The sequence below is a fragment of the Sodiomyces alcalophilus genome (genome assembly GCF_042370955.1).
Source record: "Sodiomyces alcalophilus JCM 7366 unplaced genomic scaffold ACRALscaffold_3, whole genome shotgun sequence".
Taxonomy (NCBI): Eukaryota; Fungi; Ascomycota; class Sordariomycetes; order Glomerellales; family Plectosphaerellaceae; genus Sodiomyces; species Sodiomyces alcalophilus.
The window spans coordinates 2,232,082-2,252,492 of NW_027263534.1; the positions used below are offsets into that span (position 1 = coordinate 2,232,082).

At 58.4% G+C, this 20,411-nt stretch overlaps 9 protein-coding genes across 9 annotated transcripts; 4 read left to right on the forward strand and 5 right to left on the reverse strand.

Annotated features, from left to right (window-relative positions):
- Positions 1-34: 34 nt before the first annotated feature.
- On the forward strand, positions 35-1,573 carry ACRALDRAFT_2026970 (uncharacterized protein; the record flags this gene model as incomplete). The annotated part of the gene is made up of 2 exons (XM_071020432.1): positions 35-267; positions 337-1,573. 2 exons carry the CDS (start codon positions 35-37, stop codon positions 1,571-1,573), a joined length of 1,470 nt encoding a protein of 489 aa, XP_070876059.1.
- Positions 1,574-2,329: 756 nt separating this feature from the next.
- ACRALDRAFT_2041567 (uncharacterized protein) lies at positions 2,330-4,117 on the reverse strand (the record flags this gene model as incomplete). Its single annotated transcript, XM_071021159.1, has 1 exon — positions 2,330-4,117. One exon carries the CDS (start codon positions 4,115-4,117, stop codon positions 2,330-2,332), a length of 1,788 nt encoding a protein of 595 aa, XP_070876060.1.
- A 555-nt stretch (positions 4,118-4,672) lies between these two features.
- Positions 4,673-9,315, forward strand: ACRALDRAFT_2041568 (uncharacterized protein; the record flags this gene model as incomplete). Its single annotated transcript, XM_071021160.1, has 5 exons — positions 4,673-6,821; positions 6,888-7,204; positions 7,257-7,430; positions 7,484-8,735; positions 8,807-9,315. 5 exons carry the CDS (start codon positions 4,673-4,675, stop codon positions 9,313-9,315), a joined length of 4,401 nt encoding a protein of 1,466 aa, XP_070876061.1.
- Positions 9,316-9,709: 394 nt separating this feature from the next.
- ACRALDRAFT_1069705 (uncharacterized protein) lies at positions 9,710-10,558 on the reverse strand (the record flags this gene model as incomplete). Its single annotated transcript, XM_071017693.1, has 2 exons — positions 9,710-10,087; positions 10,145-10,558. 2 exons carry the CDS (start codon positions 10,556-10,558, stop codon positions 9,710-9,712), a joined length of 792 nt encoding a protein of 263 aa, XP_070876062.1.
- A 652-nt stretch (positions 10,559-11,210) lies between these two features.
- Positions 11,211-12,867, forward strand: ACRALDRAFT_1081055 (uncharacterized protein; the record flags this gene model as incomplete). The annotated part of the gene is made up of 3 exons (XM_071019103.1): positions 11,211-11,237; positions 11,688-11,970; positions 12,059-12,867. The coding sequence occupies 3 exons, from the start codon at positions 11,211-11,213 to the stop codon at positions 12,865-12,867; spliced, it is 1,119 nt and encodes a 372-aa protein (XP_070876063.1).
- ACRALDRAFT_1062673 (uncharacterized protein) lies at positions 12,862-15,728 on the reverse strand. Its single transcript, XM_071016647.1, has 2 exons — positions 13,466-15,728; positions 12,862-13,405 (listed from the first exon to the last, which is right to left on the reverse strand). The coding sequence occupies exons 1-2, from the start codon at positions 15,364-15,366 to the stop codon at positions 13,297-13,299; spliced, it is 2,010 nt and encodes a 669-aa protein (XP_070876064.1). The 5' UTR covers positions 15,367-15,728; the 3' UTR covers positions 12,862-13,296.
- A 537-nt stretch (positions 15,729-16,265) lies between these two features.
- On the reverse strand, positions 16,266-16,940 carry ACRALDRAFT_2103461 (uncharacterized protein; the record flags this gene model as incomplete). The annotated part of the gene is made up of 1 exon (XM_071023135.1): positions 16,266-16,940. A coding segment is annotated over one exon (675 nt), but the record flags the coding sequence as incomplete, so codon positions are not given.
- A 459-nt stretch (positions 16,941-17,399) lies between these two features.
- ACRALDRAFT_208935 (uncharacterized protein) lies at positions 17,400-19,216 on the reverse strand (the record flags this gene model as incomplete). The annotated part of the gene is made up of 8 exons (XM_071022539.1): positions 17,400-17,439; positions 17,491-17,517; positions 17,654-17,840; positions 17,881-18,100; positions 18,132-18,458; positions 18,503-18,774; positions 18,835-19,080; positions 19,147-19,216. The coding sequence occupies 8 exons, from the start codon at positions 19,214-19,216 to the stop codon at positions 17,400-17,402; spliced, it is 1,389 nt and encodes a 462-aa protein (XP_070876066.1).
- Positions 19,217-19,415: 199 nt separating this feature from the next.
- On the forward strand, positions 19,416-20,273 carry ACRALDRAFT_1075753 (uncharacterized protein; the record flags this gene model as incomplete). Its single annotated transcript, XM_071018428.1, has 2 exons — positions 19,416-19,526; positions 19,582-20,273. The coding sequence occupies 2 exons, from the start codon at positions 19,416-19,418 to the stop codon at positions 20,233-20,235; spliced, it is 765 nt and encodes a 254-aa protein (XP_070876067.1). The 3' UTR covers positions 20,236-20,273.
- Positions 20,274-20,411: the final 138 nt, after the last annotated feature.

Here is a 20,411-nt window from a genome sequence, read left to right on the forward strand (position 1 = left end):
TAATACCTAGTACCTACCCGTTGACATCCACTGAATGCATGCCCGGCAGACTCACGACACCCACCCCTCCTGCCGACACTGCCCATTTGGTGTAACCAAACTCACTTCGACTTCCCCTAAGGCAGATCGAGGTTCACCCACCTCGCCTCCTATCGGGCCTTCATCTACCCTGCCCGCTCCTGCTATGGAAAACGACAAAAGCCTCGTCGATAGGCTAAACGCCCTCAAGGGCGGCGATGCTGGCGTATCACTTGACCCCTCATCAAAGTATACTCCCCATCACTCTCGCCATGTTTCGCCGTTTCGCCGTGGACTATCAGGCTAAGTCATTCCAAGCGCCCTCAACCTCCCACTCGGCATAGAGCGCGCCGGGCCACCCTCCAGGGAAGATGCCCTGGCTGCGAGGTTAAAGTCCCTGAGGAACACCCCCGACCGAGACGTACCACCACAGCCATCATCATCATCAAGTCTGCCTGGGAATCCTATACGCTTCTCGTTCTCATCCAAATCCGCCTCGCTCAGCCAAACACCATCCAAGTCTCAGCCGATACACACCGGCACTCTGGGCCCAGAAGATGGTGTCGACGAGGATCCTTTGCTCCAGACCGACGATCAAACCCTAGAGGACCTCCTTCGAGATGAGGACGTCACCAGCCACGCGCCAGCCTGGGCGGATGTCGCTGCTGAACCTGGCCGTGTCGAGGCTCTCCTGCAAGAGCTGTCCAAAGACATCCCGCCGTCTTCACCGGGAGAGGCAGTAAAACCAGAAGACGACGGTGTCGACTCGGATGACTCGGAAGGGCAGAAGATGTCACGAGATGCTGACATGCTCATGTCCCAAGCTATCGATCATGCGAGGCTCGACGTCAAGCTGGACCCAGACCCGGGTGGCCCAGCTTCCCCTTTACAGGAGGACATCAATCCTACGGAACCTGGTGTTGTAGGATCTAGCCATCTTCAGCCCAGCCAAAAGCCAGCGCAAGACGACACCGAGTCCCCGGCTGAACAGCAAGCCGAGGAGGACCAGGACTTCTCCCTCCCCTCTGTGCCCTCCAACATCAACCCGCCGACCCTGCACGGAGAATCAGACGACCTCGCCGCATTCCTCTCCCTTCCATCCGTACCAACCACCAAAACCACCGCCGGCCTAAACCCCTCTTCCTCCGCCAATCTAGAAACCGACCTCGCCGCCCGCATGGCCGCCCTCCGCCTTCCAAGCAGGACGAACAACAGCAACGAAGACGACGACGACGCCGACGACGACGCCGACGGTGGCGGCAGCCTCGGCCTCCCCTCCGTCCCGACCGCCAAACCCACCGACAAGACGGTGAAACGCCTGACCACCACAACGGGCTACACGGACGACGACGCCGAGACGTGGTGCACCGTCTGCCTGGAGGACGCCACCCTTCGCTGCCTGGGCTGCGACGACGACGTCTACTGCACGCGCTGCTGGGGAGACATGCATGTCGGGCCCGTCGCCGCCTTTGACGACCGCACCCACAAGGCCGTCTTGTTCGACAAGGACCGGAGGAAAAAGGAGCCGAAGAGGAGAGTTGCCCTGGGCGCTTGATCCGGTCTCCTTATTCATACTTCCTTTTCGTCTCTTGTCCTCTGAACTTGGACAACAGCCAAAGTACAACGGGCTACTTACGGGCCAGGGGACGTTTTCATCTTCCACTTTTCAGCAGTCTTTCATCGAGTCCGCACACTAAAGGACATGTGACGTTGAACGCGGATATCCGCTCTCGCACTACCACCTCGCTGGTGATTCTTAGGTAAACAGCTACGCTTACAGGGCTAGTAGCAGCTATCGACAACTACCGGCGGCGTGATGGTGGGAGAGCGTGGATATCGGCGTTGAACGCTGCCCCGCATGCCCTTCCAATTTGCGTACTCGATGGACAACAAGTTGAAGATGGAAATGTCTCATAGCTTAGCTATGTAGGCATATGATGCCTACATACTACTCATAGTCGGCTGACGAGAGGGATTCATGATGATGACAACTCATGACAACTGCGTTTGCTGTTTACTTGTTTCCCATTGTCGCTACGAAAACAAACCGCGACTCCGACGCTCTGCGTATACTATCACAAATACCCATCCCTATTTTCGTCTTGGTCACCATTTCCCGAATTGACCGCATATACCATTTCTGAACAATTTCCCCGGTCATGATCCTTACCCACCGGGCGTACCTTGCCGTCCCTCATTATCCTACACAAATGTGTCTTCCGACTCGGGGTTTTCCGTACTCCGTCAAAGCCCGTTTTGATGACTTCTCCGGAAAAAAGGAAGAAAAAGACCAAAAAAAAAATCAATAAAATCAAGCCTGGGAAGACCCAGGGCCGCTCCCCTCACCCTGCGTTCCGTAGCTTCGGTTCTTAGACCCGGCCCGCCCCGTAATGTCTTGCCAGGTAGCGCCAAGCCGCCTCCCCGTGGTCGCAAGCAGGCCTTCCTCCTCATCCTCCTCGGCGTCCTCGTCCATCTCGGCCATGTCGAGCCTGGGCGTGCGGAACAGACCGGTGACAAAGACGACGAGGAAGACGGCGAGGAATGCAAACTGCGCCCAAAAGCCGATTGCGCCGAAGAAGGGCCAGGTGATGGTAATGCGGTTGAGGAGCTCGGACATGATGGACGGGGTGCACACGGCGCGGGCCCCCTTCTCGAGCGCCTCGGAGCACGGGAGGAGGTAGTCCGGGCGGTCACGGCAGTTGGGCGTCTCGCCCGGGGCGTGCGGGGCCGAGCACCAGGTCTGGGTGCCGAAGAGGGCGTACTGGGGCGCGATCATGGTGGCGACGGAGAAGTTGATGGCGAGGATGATGAGGGCCAGCATGACGGTGGCGATGAGGAGGGCCTGCGGGGCGGTGCGGCCCTTGCGGATCTGGAAGATGCGGACCCAGAGGAAGCGGATGCCGATGGCGGCCATGCCGGAGATGGAGCTGCTGAAGAGGAACAGGACGAGGAGGGCCATCAGGACGTAGTCGACGGGGAACGCGCGCGCCGACTGGAGGAAGATCCAGTTGACCGGCTGGAAGATGTTGAGGCGGCCGATGATGTAGCCGCACTTTTCCTTGCAGAGCGAGTTCTTGGCCTTGTCGACGCCGGTGATGAGCATGGAGACCCAGATCAGGACGGAGAGGACGAGGAGGAGCAGGCCGCCGAGGAGCTTGACGGGCCGGAAGACGGCGCAGACCTTCAGCCAGGCCCGGTAGATGTTGCTGTGGCCTTCGCCGGCGGCCTCGGCGGCGATGCGCTCGCGGCGGCGCAGGGTGCGCTCCTCGCGCATGAGCGCCTCCAGCTCGCGGCGGTCCTTGGGCGACATGCCCTCCGGACGACCGGCATTGCGCAGCTCGAGCTGGCGCTGGCGCTCCTGGTTCTGTTCCAGGGCCGACGCGGTCGACTCGGAGAGCTGGGGCGCGGAGATGGCGGGGGCCGACTTGACGAGCGACATGGGCAGCAGGGCGAGCCCAGAGGCGGTGTAGATGATGTAGAGCAGGGTGCCGATGGTGATGAGGAGGCCGAGGGCAAAGGCCAGGGCCTTCTGGCCCTTGTTCTGGGCGAGGATGTGCCTGAAATAGTCGAGATCCCAGCGGGCGCGGTCGTCGTTGCCGGCGGCGGGAACGAAGAAGCCGACGAAGAAGAGGATCAAGACGAGGGCGATGAATACGGCGGTATATTTGAGTGCGCTGCCGAGGCGGCTCGCAAACGAGCGTCCTTCCTCAATCTCAATCTCATCGTATTCCTCGAACCAAAAGTAGGTAAACGGGATGATCAGCAGACACAGCAGGGCGTCGAAGCTGTAGAGGGAGTAGTAGACGATGCGGAGGGTCAGGAGAATGTCGTGGACGCGTTTATCGGTGGCCCAATCCTTCTTGATGCCCAGCGAAGACGAGGTGGTTGACGAGACGAGGGCAATGTCGACGGGTAGGAGCAGCACGGTGGCGAGGAGGGCAGTGAGGCTGACGATGGTGACGATGGTTACGATGGCGGATCGTTCCCTGGGTGCCTGCCAGGTGAACGTTGTGATGACGGCGGCGACGAGACAGAGGGCGACGGCAACCGCGTAGGCGACCCAGATGAGGCTGGTCTGGAGAAGGCCGGCACTGGCCATGGTGCCGATTGACGGGGACGTGAACATGCGAGGAAGAAGTGTGGTGTGCCTGATCTTTCGAAACAAAAGAATAAAAGAAGATGGCCTGGATTAAAAGGAATATGTGGTGTTGAAGAAGACAAACCGACCGACCCTAGGAAGAAGGGATGATGGAAGGGAGGTCAGTCCCTCAAATCATAAGCTTCGCGTCTCAGCATTATCTGTGACGCAATACGCGGCACCAGGTGCAGAAATGCGGGGCTGTTATAGCCAATTATGTGGCGGAATGGGGGGAGCTCGGATCAATGATGTTCCTTTCCGATGACGTGTTCAGGTTCATGATGGGGAAGGTGCGAAGTACTTGTACCTTAGCTAAGGTACGTACTTTGTAGCTTCTTTTCTCGAGGCTCGTCGCGTCGACAACCACCAAAACTATCAATTCGACGATCCAAGACTCCATCACCAGTACTCTTCTCCGAACCGACGACTCCGACGACTCGACGACCGCCGACACTGCCACGTCCAGACGATGCCTGGCGGAGGTGACCGGTACAATTGTCGCCTGAATCGTCCAAGATGCAGTGCTACACAGAGCTCGTGCCTCCCACGGTCGTGAGCTGCGCTGTGTCGCTGCCCTTCACATCCGCTCACGGCGAGAACCTCGTCGTCGCAAAGGGCTCACTGCTCCAGGTGTTCGCTACCAAGACCGTTTCCACCGAGATCCTCGATGCCTCCCAAGCCTCGGCGGCGACGCAGTCGGTCAAGCCAGTCGAGACGTACGACCGCCGGCTCAACAGCGAGGGCGGCGATGGCCTCGACTCTTCCTTTCTCGGCGGCGACGCCATGCTGCTGCGGGCCGATAGGATGACAAGTACAAAACTCGTTCTCGTTGCCGAATATCCCCTCCACGGGGTCATCCGAGGCCTGGCCAGAATCAAGATACCAGACTCCAAGTCCGGGGGAGAGGCGCTCCTCGTCCACACCCGAGTCGCACGCCTCAGCTTGGTCCAGTGGGATCCCGAGAAGAACGGCATCGAAGATATATCGATCCATTACTATGAAAAGGACGAATGGCAGGGCGCTCCCACCGATGGGCCGTTGCGGTTCCACGGCAGCCAGCTGCAGACAGACCCGCAGTCCCGATGCGCCGCCCTCAAATTCGGCCTGAGGAAGATTGCGTTCCTTCCCTTCCGACAAGCCGATGAGGATATAGACATGGACGACTGGGATGAAGACGTGGATGGGCCACGGCCGGAAAAAGAGTCGACCGCGCCGGCTGGCGTGGATGGATCTACCAACAACGTCAACGGCAACAACAATACCGTCAACAACGACAGCACCGTACCTCCGGTACCATACACCTCCTCCTTCGTCCTCTCGCTGCCCCAGCTCGATCCCGATCTTCTCCACCCCGTGCACTTTGCCTTTTTGCACGAGTACAGAGAGCCGACCTTTGGCATCATCGCCTCCACCAGCCGCCGCTCCAACGTCCGCCACCTCGGCGACCACTTCTCCTACAAGGTCTTCACCATCGACCTCCACCAAAAGGCCTCGACCGCCATCCTCTCCGTCAACAACCTCCCCCAGACCCTCTTCCAGGCCATCCCCCTGCCTCACCCCATCGGCGGCGCGCTCCTCGTCGGCTCCAACGAGCTGATCCACATCGACCAGTCCGGCAAAGCCAACGGCGTGGCCGTCAACCCGTACGCCAAGGAGATGACCCAGTTCCCCCTCGCCGACCAGGCCGACCTGCAGCTGCGCCTCGAGCACTGCAGCGTCGAACTCATGTCCGCCGACGCCGGCGAGATGCTCATGGTGCTGTCGGACGGGCAGATGGCCATGGTGTCGTTCGAGATGGACGGGAGGACCGTGGCAGGCGTCGCCGTCAAGCTCGTCCCCCCGGAGAACGGCGGCGCCCTCCTGTCCTACCAGGCCGCCTGCATGGCCAGGGTCGGCAAGAACAGCGTGTTCGTGGGGAGCATCGGCTCCGATTCCGTCGTCCTCGGCTGGACCAGGAGGCAGCTCCAAGCCACGCGGAAGAAGGCCCGGCTGCTGGACGACACGCTCGACTACGACCTCGCCGACGGAGACCTGGACGACGAGGACGAGGACGACCTCTACGGCGAGGGGCCGACAATAACCCAGTCCGCGGCGGCGGCCGGGACCGGCGCGTCGAGGGGAGGCGAGCCCAGCTTTCGCATCCACGACGCCCTGGTGAGCTTGTGTCCCGTCATGGACCTGACGCCGGGCAAGCCGAGCTATCTCCCGGACAGCGAGGAGGCCAAGAACTCGGGGGGCGTCCGGGCGGATCTGCAGCTCGCGTGCGCCGTGGGGAGGCACAAGGCGGGCTCGCTGGCGCTGCTGAATGCCCACATCCAACCCAAAGTCATTGGCCGCTTCGACTTTCCCGAGGCGCGGGGGTTCTGGACCATGCGTGTCCAGAAGCCGATTCCCAAATCCCTCCAGGGCGATAAGGGCGCCAATCTGGCCGTGGGGAACGACTACGACTCTGGTACCCAGTACGACAAGTTCATGATCGTATCCAAGGTTGATCTGGATGGGTACGAGACGTCCGACGTGTACGCCCTCACCGGTGCTGGCTTTGAGGCTTTGTCTGGTACCGAGTTTGATCCGGCAGCAGGCTTTACCGTGGAGGCCGGTACCATGGGCAACGACATGAGGGTCATTCAGGTTCTTCGCTCCGAAGTCCGTTCATACGATGGAGGTACAGTTCAGGGGACCCTGATTCATGCTCTGTGACATCACGCTGACTTCTTCCCTTCTCGCGCAGATCTTGGGCTCAGTCAGATTCTACCCATGCTGGATGAGGAGACCGGGGCAGAGCCTCGGGTCGTCAAGGCCAGCATTATAGACCCCTATCTTCTGCTGGTCCGGGAGGACTCGAGCGTCCTCATCGCACAGATCAACTCGCACAGCGAGCTGGAAGAGATGGACAAGGAAGACGACACTTTGAGCTCGACAAAATGGCTGACGGGCTGTCTGTATAAGGACAACCGGGGACTCTTTGCCCCTCTCCAGACAGACAAGGGTGCCTCGGACGGCGAGAGCGTCCATCTGTTTCTTCTGAGTACCGCCGGAGCCCTCTACGTACGTGCCGTTCCTGAAGAACGTCTGGGGATATTCCTGCTAACAGGGTCAGATCTATGGGCTCCCCGATCTCACCAAACCGGTGTTCGTCGCGGCGGGCTTATCCTACATCCCTCCCATGTTGTCCGCCGATTATTCTGTCAGACGGGGGACCAGCCAGGAGGCCATTTCCGAACTCCTCGTGGCTGACCTCGGGGACCAAGTTTCTTCGTCGCCCTACCTTATTGTAAGTCCCCCTTATGTCCTTGCCCCCTGTGAAGTTATCTCTAACTCTCTCAGCTTCGTCACCCAAACGACGACATGACCATTTATGAACCCTTCCGCCTCAAGTCCAAAGAGTCGTCCGATTTAGCCAAGACGCTCTACTTTCAAAAGGTCTCAAACCCGCACATAGCAAAGAGCCCCGAAACCCCGGAGGAGACGACAGACGATGAATCCGTAGAGCCGGTCGGTCCCGTCCCCCTCCGACTCTGCGCCAACGTAGGCGGCTACAGCACCGTCTTTCTATCGGGACCGTCCCCGTCCTTCATCATCAAGTCGAGCAAGAGCATGCCGAGGGTCGTCGGCCTGCAGGGCCTCGGAGTCCGCGGCATGAGCCCCTTCCATACCGAAGGCTGCGAACGCGGTTTCATCTACGCCGACTCGCAGGGGTGCGCGCGCGTCACGCAGCTCCCGGAAGACACGAGCCTGGCCGAACTGGGCGTCCCGGTGCGCAAGATACCCCTCGGCGACGCGGTCAGCCACGTCGCCTACCATCCGACCATGGCGTGCTACGCCGCCGCGTGCAGCGTCACGGAGCCGTTCGAGCTCCCCAAGGACGACGACTACCACAAGGAGTGGGCCAAGGAGAACTGCCCCATGCTGCCGACCATGGAGCGTGGCCTCATCAAGCTCCTCTCCCCGGCGACGTGGACCGTCATCGACACGTTCGAGCTCGACCAGCACGAGGTGGCCATGTGCATGGAGACGCTGCACCTCGAAGTCTCCGAGGAGACCAAGGAGCGGCGGATGCTCATCACGGTCGGCACGGCGGTCAACAGGGGCGAGGACCTACCGATCCGCGGCCGGATCCTCGTGCTGGACGTGGTCTCGGTGATCCCGGAGCCCGACCGGCCGGAGACGGATCGCAAGCTGAAGCTCATCGCCAAGGAGGAGATTCCGCGCGGGGCGGTGACGGCGCTCAGCGAGGTGGGGTCGCAGGGGCTCATGCTCGTGGCGCAGGGCCAGAAGTGCATGGTCCGCGGGCTCAAGGAGGACGGCACGCTCCTCCCCGTGGCGTTCCTGGACATGAACTGCTACGTCACGGCGGTGCGGGAGATGCGGGGCACGGGCTACTGCCTCATGGCGGACGCGTTCAAGGGCGTCTGGTTCGTGGGGTACTCGGAGGAGCCGTACCGCATGACGCTGTTTGGGAAGAGCAGCACCACGCTGCGGTGCTTGACGGCCGACTTTTTGGCCAGCGGGGACGAGCTCAGCATTGTTGTCTGTGATGAGGATGGCGTCCTGCACATTCTGCAGTTTGACCCCGAGCGTACGTTCTCTCATCTGGCCTTCCTTTCCCCCCCGGCCCTTCCCCTTTCCCCCACTAACACCATGTCCCAGATCCCCGTTCCCTCCAAGGCCACCTCCTCCTCAACCGCGCCTCCTTCTCCGTCGACCCGAATCACGTCTGGGCCACCCTCAACCTACCACGAACCAACAACCCGACCCCCTCGTCGGCATCGTCTTCCACCCCCGATGCCGCCGCATCCTCGCAGGTCCTCCTCCTCGCGTCTCCGTCGGGCGCCCTCCACGCGCTCCACCCCATCTCCGAGCCGGCCTACCGGCGCCTCACGTCGCTGACGTCGTCGCTCGTCAACGCCCTCCCGCACGCCGCGGGCATGAACCCCAAGGGCCACCGGCTCCCGCCGCAGGACAACGCGGCGCGGCTCCCGGGCGTGGATATCTCGGCGGGCCGGTCCGTGGTGGACGGTACGCTCCTCGCGCGGTGGAACGAGCTCGGCACGCGGCAGCGTGCTGAGGCGGCGGGCAAGGGCGGCTACGCTGATGCGGCGGACGTCCGTGCCGAGCTGGGGGGGTTGCTTGGATGGGCCGGTCTCGCGTATTTCTGAGTGGCGTCCCTCTGAGTGGCGTCCCTTTCTCGTCGTGCCAGCCAGGGGAAAACGTGCCACTGATTTCCGACTCCATGTCATCAACGATGGGCCTGAAGTATGGAGCATCAAGCATATATTTAGGTAGTAAAACGTGTTCAAATTCCTAAAACATTCCTGCAACGCCGTTTGTTTCTATGCAATTTCCAACCGTGTTCTAAGAGTGCGCCCAGAAATGTATTCCAAGCGCTGATCCCGCCAACTCCATAGCAGGCATTCGCGAATGTAGAATAGTCGTACAAGTGCGGATCCTATTCCGGCATGCCACTACCTCGTTCCCTGATTCCGTCCAAACTCCACAATCTCGATTCCGCCGTAGTCTATTTGCAGTAACCGAAGATAGGGAAGACGGAAATCAGTGTTCGTTGTCCTTCTTGGAACGGAGATGTCCGAGGCGGCGCCTGATGCCCTCCCCGATACGTCTCCCCGTGGTGTTGCGCCGGCCAATGTCGGTGCTGTTGGAGAAGCCGTGCGGTGGCGACAAGTTGTCGGACCGGGACGGACCAGGCCTGCCGCCGAGAGTATCGCTGACGCTGCGCTGGCGGGTGGTGGGATGGGCTTTCAGGTAGTTGCGGTCGATGCCCGACTGCATCTCAAAGTCATTGGCGCCACCCAGGCCGCCTCCGAGGGAGTAATTCCTTTCGTGACGTTTCTGGCGTTTCTGTTCCTTCAGGGCCCTCTCGATGGTGAAGGAGGGTTCTCCCTTGCCTTTTAGGTCGTCCGGGTGGTATTGCTGGACAAGAATCAGTTAGCTCGCTGGCTCACGACATCATTGTACGGGCCTACTTACAATGCCGTCCCATCGTTTGTAGGCACCGCCAGCCGCATCGGGCTCCCGCATGAGATCTGCGCCCTCGCGGTAGTCCATGATGCGTCCGCTCATGTCGGGAAACCCGGGGGGGATGGTCGAGGTGCCCTGGAGAGGCATGTGCTTGTCGAGGGAGTCGCGGAGGTACTCGCGAGGGGTGGCCCTGATGGCTTCCATGTTGGAGTCGTGGACGGCGTCCAGGGGGGAGTACTTCTTGTGGCGGTTGCGAGCGGCCGAGGCGGCATCGTAGGGTCCGCTGTGGTGGTAGGCGGTGCCGGTGGTGTCGAGGGAGTCGATGATGTCGGTGTTGGGGCCGTTTCGTCGGGTGGACAGGTGGGGAGCGCGGTCGGCGGTGCGGTGCTCCCGCTTGAGGACATCAAGAGGGCGGTGGGACATGTCGAGATGGAGATGGGGATGGAGATGGAGATCGAGAGTCGGGAGTTGGGAGTCGCGGGTCGCTTGGTGAGGGAGCGGTTTCTACGGCAGCCTGTGGTAGGAGAGTCGGCGTGCCTATAAGTATGCGTAGCGCGCTATAGAAAGTCGGACGGTGGAGAGTAACGTTGCCGCTTAAATATATGGTGTTCACTGGGAAGGTTTAAAGAAAAGTAAATAAACTCGGTAGGGATTCGGAGTGTAAACTCGGAGGCGGAGCAAAGGGTCGTCTTGTGGCTTTGTAGGAGGCTGTTGGGGGCCATGTGACTAATCACCTGTATGGAGGTCTCGACTCGGGGACGACGTCATACGAAGTAAATAGAGTACCTACTTGTACTTATACCTGTACTTATACCTAATGGCACATGTACTTGGACGTACCCGTCTGCCGTTCGGCACGAGTCGAATTGTCCTCTCTCGTCCTGACGGCCAAGGATAAAGGATGTGAAATATTAATTTACGTACGTCTACTAACGGTACCATATACGGAGGGTAGGTCTCCAAGCAGATTCATCTCATTTGATGCAACCTACGCGGTTCGACTCCGAGCCATGATTGCGCGTCCTGTCTGCATCGCCGAGTGCATTCGGTGCCGACGGCTTCGGCCGGCGTAGAAATGGCCCAGCTCCCGATTTGCTGGACCGTAAGTGGGCCTTCCGTGGCTATTTCGGTGGCTTCGGAGGGATCCCAGACTTGGCAGAGAATCCATAACCTTTTACCTTTTCGAAATCTCATCTCGACCATTCAATGACATTCCGAGGGTCTGTTGAATACCTACGTGGATTTGTTACAAGGCCAGCAATGACCAACCAAATGATGTGGGCATGCGATCGTCAATACGAGTACTCAGTAAGTACACATACAAAGTACGTCAGGGATCCACCGACGTCAGACGCCCCACCTGCCACAGCCGCACCTTGAGTGGGGTGTGGCTGGTGCTCGGTACTTGGACAATGACAAGGATGCCTCAACGACGAGCAGTTCTCACCCCGTCGGGACGTCCATCCTTATACTCTTAACCCTGCTCTTAGCTGACACCCAAGCCATCTTACTCCATGGTCTCAACACACTCCGGCTCTGAACACTAGCTCAGGATAGAAAAGACTGGCAACGACACCCCATGGCCCTCGTCGATTACTCCTCCGACTCCGACTCGGACGGCCCACCGGCCAAGAGACGGCGATCCGATGGCCAACGTACAAATGGGACCGACCACCACCAGCCCTCGGACCTGCCTCCCCTTCCCGAAGCATTCCACGACCTGTACGCCTCGACCGTCCGCCACAGTGTCGTCGACGACCCGAGCCTACACCACGGCCGAAAGAGAACCATCCCCCATGTCGTCGGCAACTGGCCATCCCACATTTATATCGAGTGTAAGTATTCCCTCTCTCCCTCCTCTCCCTCTCTCCCTCCTCTCCCTCTCTCCCTCCTCTCCCTCTCTCCCTACTGATTTCGTAAAAGGGCATCCCACGGCCCAAGAACACGCCGTGTTATCGGACCTCCTCACGACCATCCAACATCAACTTGGCCCTTCGTTTCGCAACCACAAACTTCACAGCTTCCTGACATCCGATCTGAACGCCCCGCTACCTCTTCACATCTCCCTCTCGCGGCCCTTGGCCCTCACAACCGCCACAAAGGACTCTTTCCTCGACCGTCTCAAGTCTTCCCTGCGTTCCTTCTCACCTTTGGCTTTCCCATCAGCATCCCCTGTAGCGACTCGGACCGCCAAACCGTCGCGCTCTTGCTCCTTCGCCGTGTCGCCCACCAGCCTAGCCTTCCACAGGTCCCCCGACTCGGACCGCACGTTCCTCGTCCTGCGCGTAGCGAGCAACATCACCAACACCTACACCTCTACTGACCCCGAAGCCTCTACCAAAGCCGACCCCGACGCCTCAGCCGACCCTCCGACTCCCCCCATCGGCTCGAACCCCCACCTCCGTGACCTCCTCCGCCGGTGCAACGCCCTCGCATCCACCTACGGCCACCCCACTCTCTACGTTCCGCACAACCCCGACGCCTCACCCCTTTCACCCCCCGACCCAGATGCCCTCCGCGCAGACGAGGCATTCCACATCAGCATAGCCTGGACCTTCGCGCCACCCCCGGACGAGGAGTCCTGCCGAACCCACCGCCTGCTGAAGGAGCCGCCCTTTAGCGACATTCGGTCCTGGCGCATCCCCGTCACGGCCGTCAAGGCCAAGATTGGGAACGTCATCACCCATATCCCCCTCGCTTCCCGCACATGTTCTATTCGGAGGCAACGGTGAGTGAACCGTAGATGTGCGTACAAGCAGCATACATACCTACATACATCGTCCGTACGCGCACATCAAGGTAAATTAGACCATTCATTACGTCCTGCGTCATCAAGTCTACACATCAAGCACCAAACTCCTGCCATGTGCTGATTCGAACAAATATATGTATTGTAACCAGACTCCCACCCAAACTCCTGATATATTTTTTGGTCCCAAAAGTGGCCACCCAGCCATGCAATGCCAGTAAGCGGATATGTAAGAGGAAGTGTCTTAACAGTCGTGACCCAAGCCGACAGGGACTCCCTTTGGTGTTCCCTCGGCCGATAATGTGCCATATACATGTGATACGAAGGATGATACCTTCTTTACTCTGTTTCTTCTCTTTCATCTTCCTCGACGCCTTCTCTAGCCTCTATCCTATGCAGGCCATACACACATCTAGAGCTCGTCCAAGTTGGGCCGCTCAAACTTCCATGTCCGACGCATCACCGGTAACCCGAGCCAATACTGACCCATACGCGTGACTTCGGTCGAGATGATTTCCCACCTGGTTACCCTGGTCAGCCAACTCGTTGCCCGTGTATCAACGGTAGAAGAGAAAACTTACAGTGTGACCGGGAACCGGACCCATTGGCGTAGGATGAGCTTGGTGGCCCGCGTGGCTCGGTCCCATTCATGCTCCCACGACGTCCGCAATATCTCCGAGAAGCTCTCATCGCCCCTCAACTTTCGTCTCCGGCGCGCGATCGGGGGTGGATCTTCTACGTCTTCCATGAGATGCTCTTCCTCTTCTTCATACTGTTCATCCTTTGCTGTATCCTCGTCTCCTTTACTCGTATGACCACCGTCACCATCATCCCCCTCCTTCGCCTTTTCAGACGAGGCCGAAACTGGTGATGCAAAAGTCGACGGTTCAATCGACGCCTCCAAAGACGCCTCTCGTTCTTCGTACATGGCGCGGAACTTGCCAATAGAATCAAGCGAGCTGCTAATGCGCGCATACGTGTTGAAGAGAGCGACAAGCTCAGTGCGCTTGAGATGCGGCACGTCATGGTCGCCGCCGTCCGAGTCGTCACCAAACTCAAACAGCACCTTGAGCGCCGTCCCGTACCCCGCCGTCTGCAGCTTCCCCCAGAGCCGGCACTTGTCGCAGCCGACACAGTCCATGACGCGGCTGACGTTGCGGAAGCGGTTCCTGAAATCCTCCTTCAGCGAAGGCCCCTCGCCGTTCTTGAACATGAGGCTCTCGTCGAACAGCCGCGGCTCCGACGCCGCCCCCTCCGTCACCGCCAGCACCTTGGCCCGCGTGTCGGCGTCCTGCGACGCGTCGCCCGTGCAAAACGTGTAGCGCTGCTGCCGCCGCCGTCCACCTTGGTCGTCGCCCCCCGCCCCGCCGTCCCGGAGGTACGGCCCCAGCTTGGCCACGGCGCGCGCCACCAGGGCGTAGTTGAAGTACAGGTTGCTGATGCGGTCCGGGTGGTTGTGCAGGCGGGCGACGTAGCACGACAGGTTGGGCTGCCACTGGCCGGTGGTCTGGTTGAGAAAGTCCCAGCAGAGGTGGGTGCTGATGCTGGCGTGCATGCCCGAGACGACGCGGTAGAAGACGCGCTTCTCCAGGCACTCGTCCTGGGCCTCGAGGCCCGTCTGGGCGACAAACGGCGCGTCCGGGTGCGTCTCGCGCATCTGCTGGAGCACCTGCTGGCGGCCCGCCGCCTCGAGCACCTGCTTCAGGTCCTCGGCGGCGGGGCCGCCAAACGGCGAGCTGGACGACTGGCCGAGGGCGGCCGACTGGGAGAAGGAGCTCCTCTGGAAGCAGTTCTCGCGGTAGATGGCGTCCCAGACCTGCGAGGCGCCGAACCCCGAGTAGCCCGTGAACCGCTCCGGGTTGCGGAGCAGGCTGACGTAGTCGCCCTTGGAGCTGGCGCTCTCGTCCTCGGGGACGCAGTAGTCGCGCTCGTCGCATTCGTCGTCGTACTCGAACACGCAGCTCTCGCCGACGTCGGCGCCCAGGCCGTCCTGGAGGGGGCGGTCGGTCAGCTGCTGCGCGGCCCCGCGGCGGCCGGGGTGCTTGGCCACGGGGCCTTCGAGCTTGCCGAGCTCGCTGGACCGCCACACCTCGGGTATGTCCTCCTCGTTATCGAGCGTCTCGACGGCGCAGGCGATGTTGCCGCACATGCCGTTCTCGTCGTCCCAAAAGGGGCATTTCTTGTTGAAGAGGTTGAGGCGGTAGTGGGAGAAGAAGTCGGTCGTGGTGGTCAGGTCGTCGAGGGCCGGCTTGACGACCGCATTGAGCTTGTCGAGGGTGGCATAGGAGGCACAGGCGTCCGAGACGATGGCCTTGGGGGATATCTGGTAGGGTGCGCCGTTAGAGATGACGTCCACCGGCGGGCCACGATCGGGGTAGGCGGCGGACAGCAGAGGTTCGCTGGCGTGGGCACGGGCGTGGGCACTAGGGAGGTGGAGAGAAGCAAGGACCGAGGACAGGAGGGCGGCATACCGCACAATCATCTTGGGCTGGATGGCATTGGCCAGGAAAAGTCCAGAGTGCGAACAAGGAGAGGTAGAAGAGTCTGCTGGCCGAGTCGGACTTCATGGTCGAGTCGAACGTCGGAGTCGTTCAAGTAGCCAACAGTACCGAACCAGAATCGGTTGGCTCTATGGGTATGCGTAGGTGGCGCGCATGTGCCAGGCAAAGTGGCCAAGTGTCGGAAGGCCGCGGGGACGTCGGAAGGGTGGGGGGTGAAACGGAGGGACAGGCTCCAGTTGACAGGTTGGGCAGTGATTATAAAGACAGGGGCGTCCGTGTACGTCGAGGGCGTCGGAGCTTGGCGTAAGCCTCGTGGTCGGGTGGGAAGAATGAGACGAGGATATGGTACCACATACACCTGTTTCCTGTGTCGTATTCTCGTGAGAATTTGATATCACGTTTTGGTGGTTGTCTAACGGAAGGAATGAAGATTTCCGTGAATCATGTAGAAGAATGGAAGATGAGAGACATTCAGAGACTGCAGATATGCACTTTCTAAATTAGGAAGAGCCAATGATTGAGAAGAAAGCGGCGAATACGACGTACGACCTGATTCAAGACTGAAGATGGTGATGTGGCCTTTGAGCTCCCCAAAGTCTAGAAGTGGTGCCGCATGATTCGTAGATGCCGAAGCTTGAGTGGGTCGCCTAGTGAACACAGTGTCACAGTCATGTCTCCGACATTACACTGTGTTACTAATATGCCCTACGGAAATAGAAAGGCGATAAAAGTGGATAATAAACCTGTGTATGTAAGCACGGAATTCGGCTTCCAAAAGCCGGTCTATTCGTACACGTACTCGTGCCCGAGTAGAGCAACCCAACATCAACCCAAGACCCCGAGTTCCCTTGTACGAACGTGCAAGACGCAATACGAATACCTACCACCACCTCGTCTGCGCTTCAAACTTCTCATCCCAGCACTTCTGTATAATATCACCAGCTGCAACCCTGTCCAGGCTTGGGAACTCTTCTGCAGCGAATTTTTGCTCAATCTCATCGTCATCCAGCCCTTCATGGGGATACACACCAACCAGCATCTCGTAGATTGCAGATCCAAGCCCGAACAGCTCCCTCTTTCGGGCTGGCCGACCCTCAAACTCCCTCCCCCGGAGGGGCAGCTCGTACGCAGGCTCTTCCCAGGTGCACATCTTGAAATCCGAGCCTTCAATCCAAGATCCCCCGAAATCGCCAATCTTCACACGGTAGTTCTCGAAGAGGAATAGATTGCGACAGCTCATGTCGCCATGTACGACTCCCCTCGCGTGAATATAACTTATTCCCAAGGCAGCATCGAGAGCCATCTGTAGTCGAATATGCTCAGACAGTTGCCCTGCTTTTTCCGTATTTGCCTGAAGGAACGTTCGCACGTCTCCAAACGGCGCATATTCCATACAGAGAGCGTGGATGCCGGCGTGGATCTCCCGTAAGCCGTAGTATCGGAGAATTCGTGCATGTTCGCCTAGATGCTTGTAGATGGCCGCCTCTCGAGCGAGCTGCTTCTCGCAGTCGTCCTCGCAATATGCTCTGCGTTTGCCTTCGTGCCACACTGCATGGCTTTCAACGCCATCTTCTTATCGGTACACCACACGAAACTGCTTCCACCCATGCCAACTATCCCGTCCCACATGTCGGAGATGTTTCGATTATTGTGGCGGAGCTTCCTCGGCGGCGGCATGAAACTTGCAAGTTGCTTCGCGGTATACTTGTTGCGAGAACTAGAGTTAACCGCACGGAAAGGGTGCGTAGGGCCACAGGGGAAATAAAAGTGACGTTCTAGCCTTGATAGAATGAGAAAGCGGCTAGAAAAGGAAAGTATTACGCGTGTCGTCTTGTTAACAAACTTGTCCAACGGCTACAATGGTCTGAACAACCGAGTAATTTGTGCTACCACCACGTACCAATCAATGCGTTTCTCATCTTCAGCACTACAACATAACCCCCTCGACTTTGGAATACGCATCCTGTTACGTCGCATCTTACACTGCCTTTTTTTTTTTTTTTTTTTTTTTTGATCAGATCTCGTGGAGGGAGATGCATTTCAAAGCATGTGGTCTTTTACGCGGTCAGGTCAGTACATCTTCAAGTTGGCGGCCTACTCGTCACTCGTCCTGACTGATCTTTACGGTGACTCTAGGAAAAGTCACCACTCCGACCGTAATTACCTATATATTGCCTTAGTTCTAGGGATCCCTAGTTCTATTCCACAACTAGCTAAAGACAACGCTGTCTTGGAAGACGACCAAAGGAGACCTAATCCCGCAACCACGGATCCTGCAATAGCTCCCTAGCAGTTGGCCGCTTGCTGGGATCCCAGGTAAGAGCTCTCCGTATAAACTGCAAAAAGTGCGTCTTATCCGTCAGTTTCGTCTCGGCAGCCTCCAACGTCTTTGCCGTTGGGATGGGCACAAAACCCCCCCAGTTCCCTACAAATCCCAGACACAGGTCAGTACAGCCTCGAGGCAGACAGATCCAATGAGAACAAAGAACACATACCATCTTGATCCCAGTACTCGAGGGCCCTCTCACGGTGTCGGCTCAGGAGACCAGGGGGCGGTGGACCCAGCGCGGCAATGAGCTCAGAAAAATGGACACCGTCCGAGAAGCTCCCGTCATCTTTGCGCGCGCTAAACATCGTCTTTCCTTCGAGGAGGTCCCATGCCTGAATTTGCTCAGCACCGGGAATCGCCTTTGAAAAGTTGTGATGTTGTTCGACCTACCGTAAGTCCCACACCCCATATATCGACTGGGTAGCTCCACTGCATGTGCAAGAGCGTCTCGGGGGCTCGGTACATAATGGGCATGATATCCCCGGCATGAGGGCCAGGACCCAACCTAGCTTCTCCAAAATCGGAGAGAAGAAGCGGCCCAACCTTGGGCCTCATGAGGCGAGAGAAATAGATGGTCCGGCCAGCGACTTCTTTGCGGGGTGCAGGGCTTGAGAACTCTGCGTCCTCCATGCCCTTAAAATGGGAATCATCGTCTATCCCGAGAAGCAGGTTGCCTGGGTGGATATCTATTGGGTTTTTATTGAGCAAGTGTTGCTGAGAGAGAAGAGGTGAGTGGATGATGGCCTACCAGTGTGTATCACCTGCGCCTCTGTATGGAGAAAGTCGACTGCCTCGAGGAGCTCATTGATGGCACCCTTGGCAAATTCTTCCTCAAACCCATGGCCCTTCATAAAGACAGTGTCCATGTCGCGGAGGCTCATTTGGGACGCTTGAAGAACCAATGCCATATGCGTTCCGTGGGGACCAACAACCTCAAACGAGTCCAGGAGCTTTCTCACGTTCCCCGCCCCGACATGTGCACTGGGAAGGATCGTGTCCAAGTGCTCATAGAAAGGCAACTCGCGATGCTGAAGACAGCTATGAATGTACATCTTGAGAGCTACATATCGGTGTTCTCTACGTTCTTAGTCGACTATATAAATAGAATGAAACAAAAAACAAACGACTACGTACTGGAGGTCCCGGGCAAGCCATATAGTGGACGATGAACCGTAGCCTAGTTTGGATACAGTCTGGTATCTGCCATGAAATATTTCCCCCAAGAAAACAGGATAGAAATGATGCGCGTCGTATTCTGGTATCCCCTCCTCCTCAACGACCTGTTTCGAATCAACGACATCGAATCCTTGGCTTGGGAACACGCGCGGATCGGACCGCGGTCGCGCCGTTGAAAATAATCCCAGTCCTGTGGAAAGGTGGTTGAACGTGCATGACGAAGGTATGGGAAAACGGCTATTCGGGCGGAATGAACCAAGTGAGAGAGGGACAAAGATCGCTGGTGCCGAGTGACAAACTCGTCGCAGTGACCGGTTCAGCGTCATTGTGAACGATGATTTGCACGAGAATGTCATTCGAGCTCGAGGTGGAAGCCAAGGTACCTATCCGCCTGAGCCAAGCCATGTTAGTAAGGTACCTAGTACGAAGAACGTTGTACACTGGGTACTATGTACATCAAGCTCCCTCCACGTTCCCTATAATCACCGTCACCAAGACGGACGAGCCCGTCATGAATCCATCAAAATGGGAATGCCAACCTTCTCTGCCACGCCGCTGCCTCCACTTCGCCGGCCTCCCGGCCCACTGAAACTTGGACCCAGTTTCCGTGTTCCGACGAGACCTGCTGAGACAATCGTGAGTGGCCTCTTCCAGGGACGCATGAAGCCCGTCAGACGTTGACTCGACACAGCGGTTTCGCTTTCGGACGCGCAGCCTACGCGCAACCGCCACCCTGGCCGACGATATACACCATAACGTGTGGCGCCTCCAAGTGCATCCCTCCACCGTCCAGCGATTCATCCAGGGCCTTGTCGCCCTACTTCCACCTTTGATACGGGTTTGGTTCGAGTCGTCGTTTCCCGAGTGGAATCTCCCCTCCCGACTTATCCTAAAGCAGCAGAAGGAAGGTTGGGATGAAGAGTTCGAAATGGAAAAGGCGACCTACGCGAAACTGCGCCCTCTGCAGGGAACTGTCATCCCCGAATTCTTTGGCCAACTCAGATATGGCAACACCAAAGCGCTGCTACTGTCAGACATTGGTGGCGCGTGTCTGGCCACTCCCGAGGGAAGTCTGCTAGAGGTGGCCGATTTTCGCCGGATGCTCTCCCAGGCTCTAGCGGCCATGTCTCAATTCGGAATTCTACACGGTGACCCCAAGCTAGACAATTTCCACCTCACGGGAGACAAGATCATGATGGTCGACTTTGAAAGCGTGAGCGAGGAGCCCCTTACCGACAAGCAGCTCGAGGTCGGCGTGGAGTCTATAGTAAATTTCCTCGCTGCTGGCTACGAGGACAACCAGTATTGTTACTGGGACGACGGTCTCATAGCGATCCATGCTTAGTCACTGCGCAGCTACCCCACAGGGCCAGGACCCCCAGGACGCATAGCACCGGAGTCAGCACCCACCAAACGCCGGTAGTCACCCGAGATGTCGACACCCCCTGAACTCACCTGAAGCCCTGAATTAGCAACGCGTACAGCGCAAAGCGGGTCGTTGACTAGGCGACCAGCTCTCTC

Bases quoted from the DNA above. Each gene is read 5' to 3' on its own strand.
- ACRALDRAFT_1062673 (XM_071016647.1), bottom strand. From the start codon at position 15,366: ATGATTGTGCGGTATGCCGCCCTCCTGTCCTCGGTCCTTGCTTCTCTC. The intron at 13,406-13,465 runs GTAAGTTTTCTC...CAGGGTAACCAG, and splicing joins GTCCGGTTCCCGGTCACACT to GTGGGAAATCATCTCGACCG.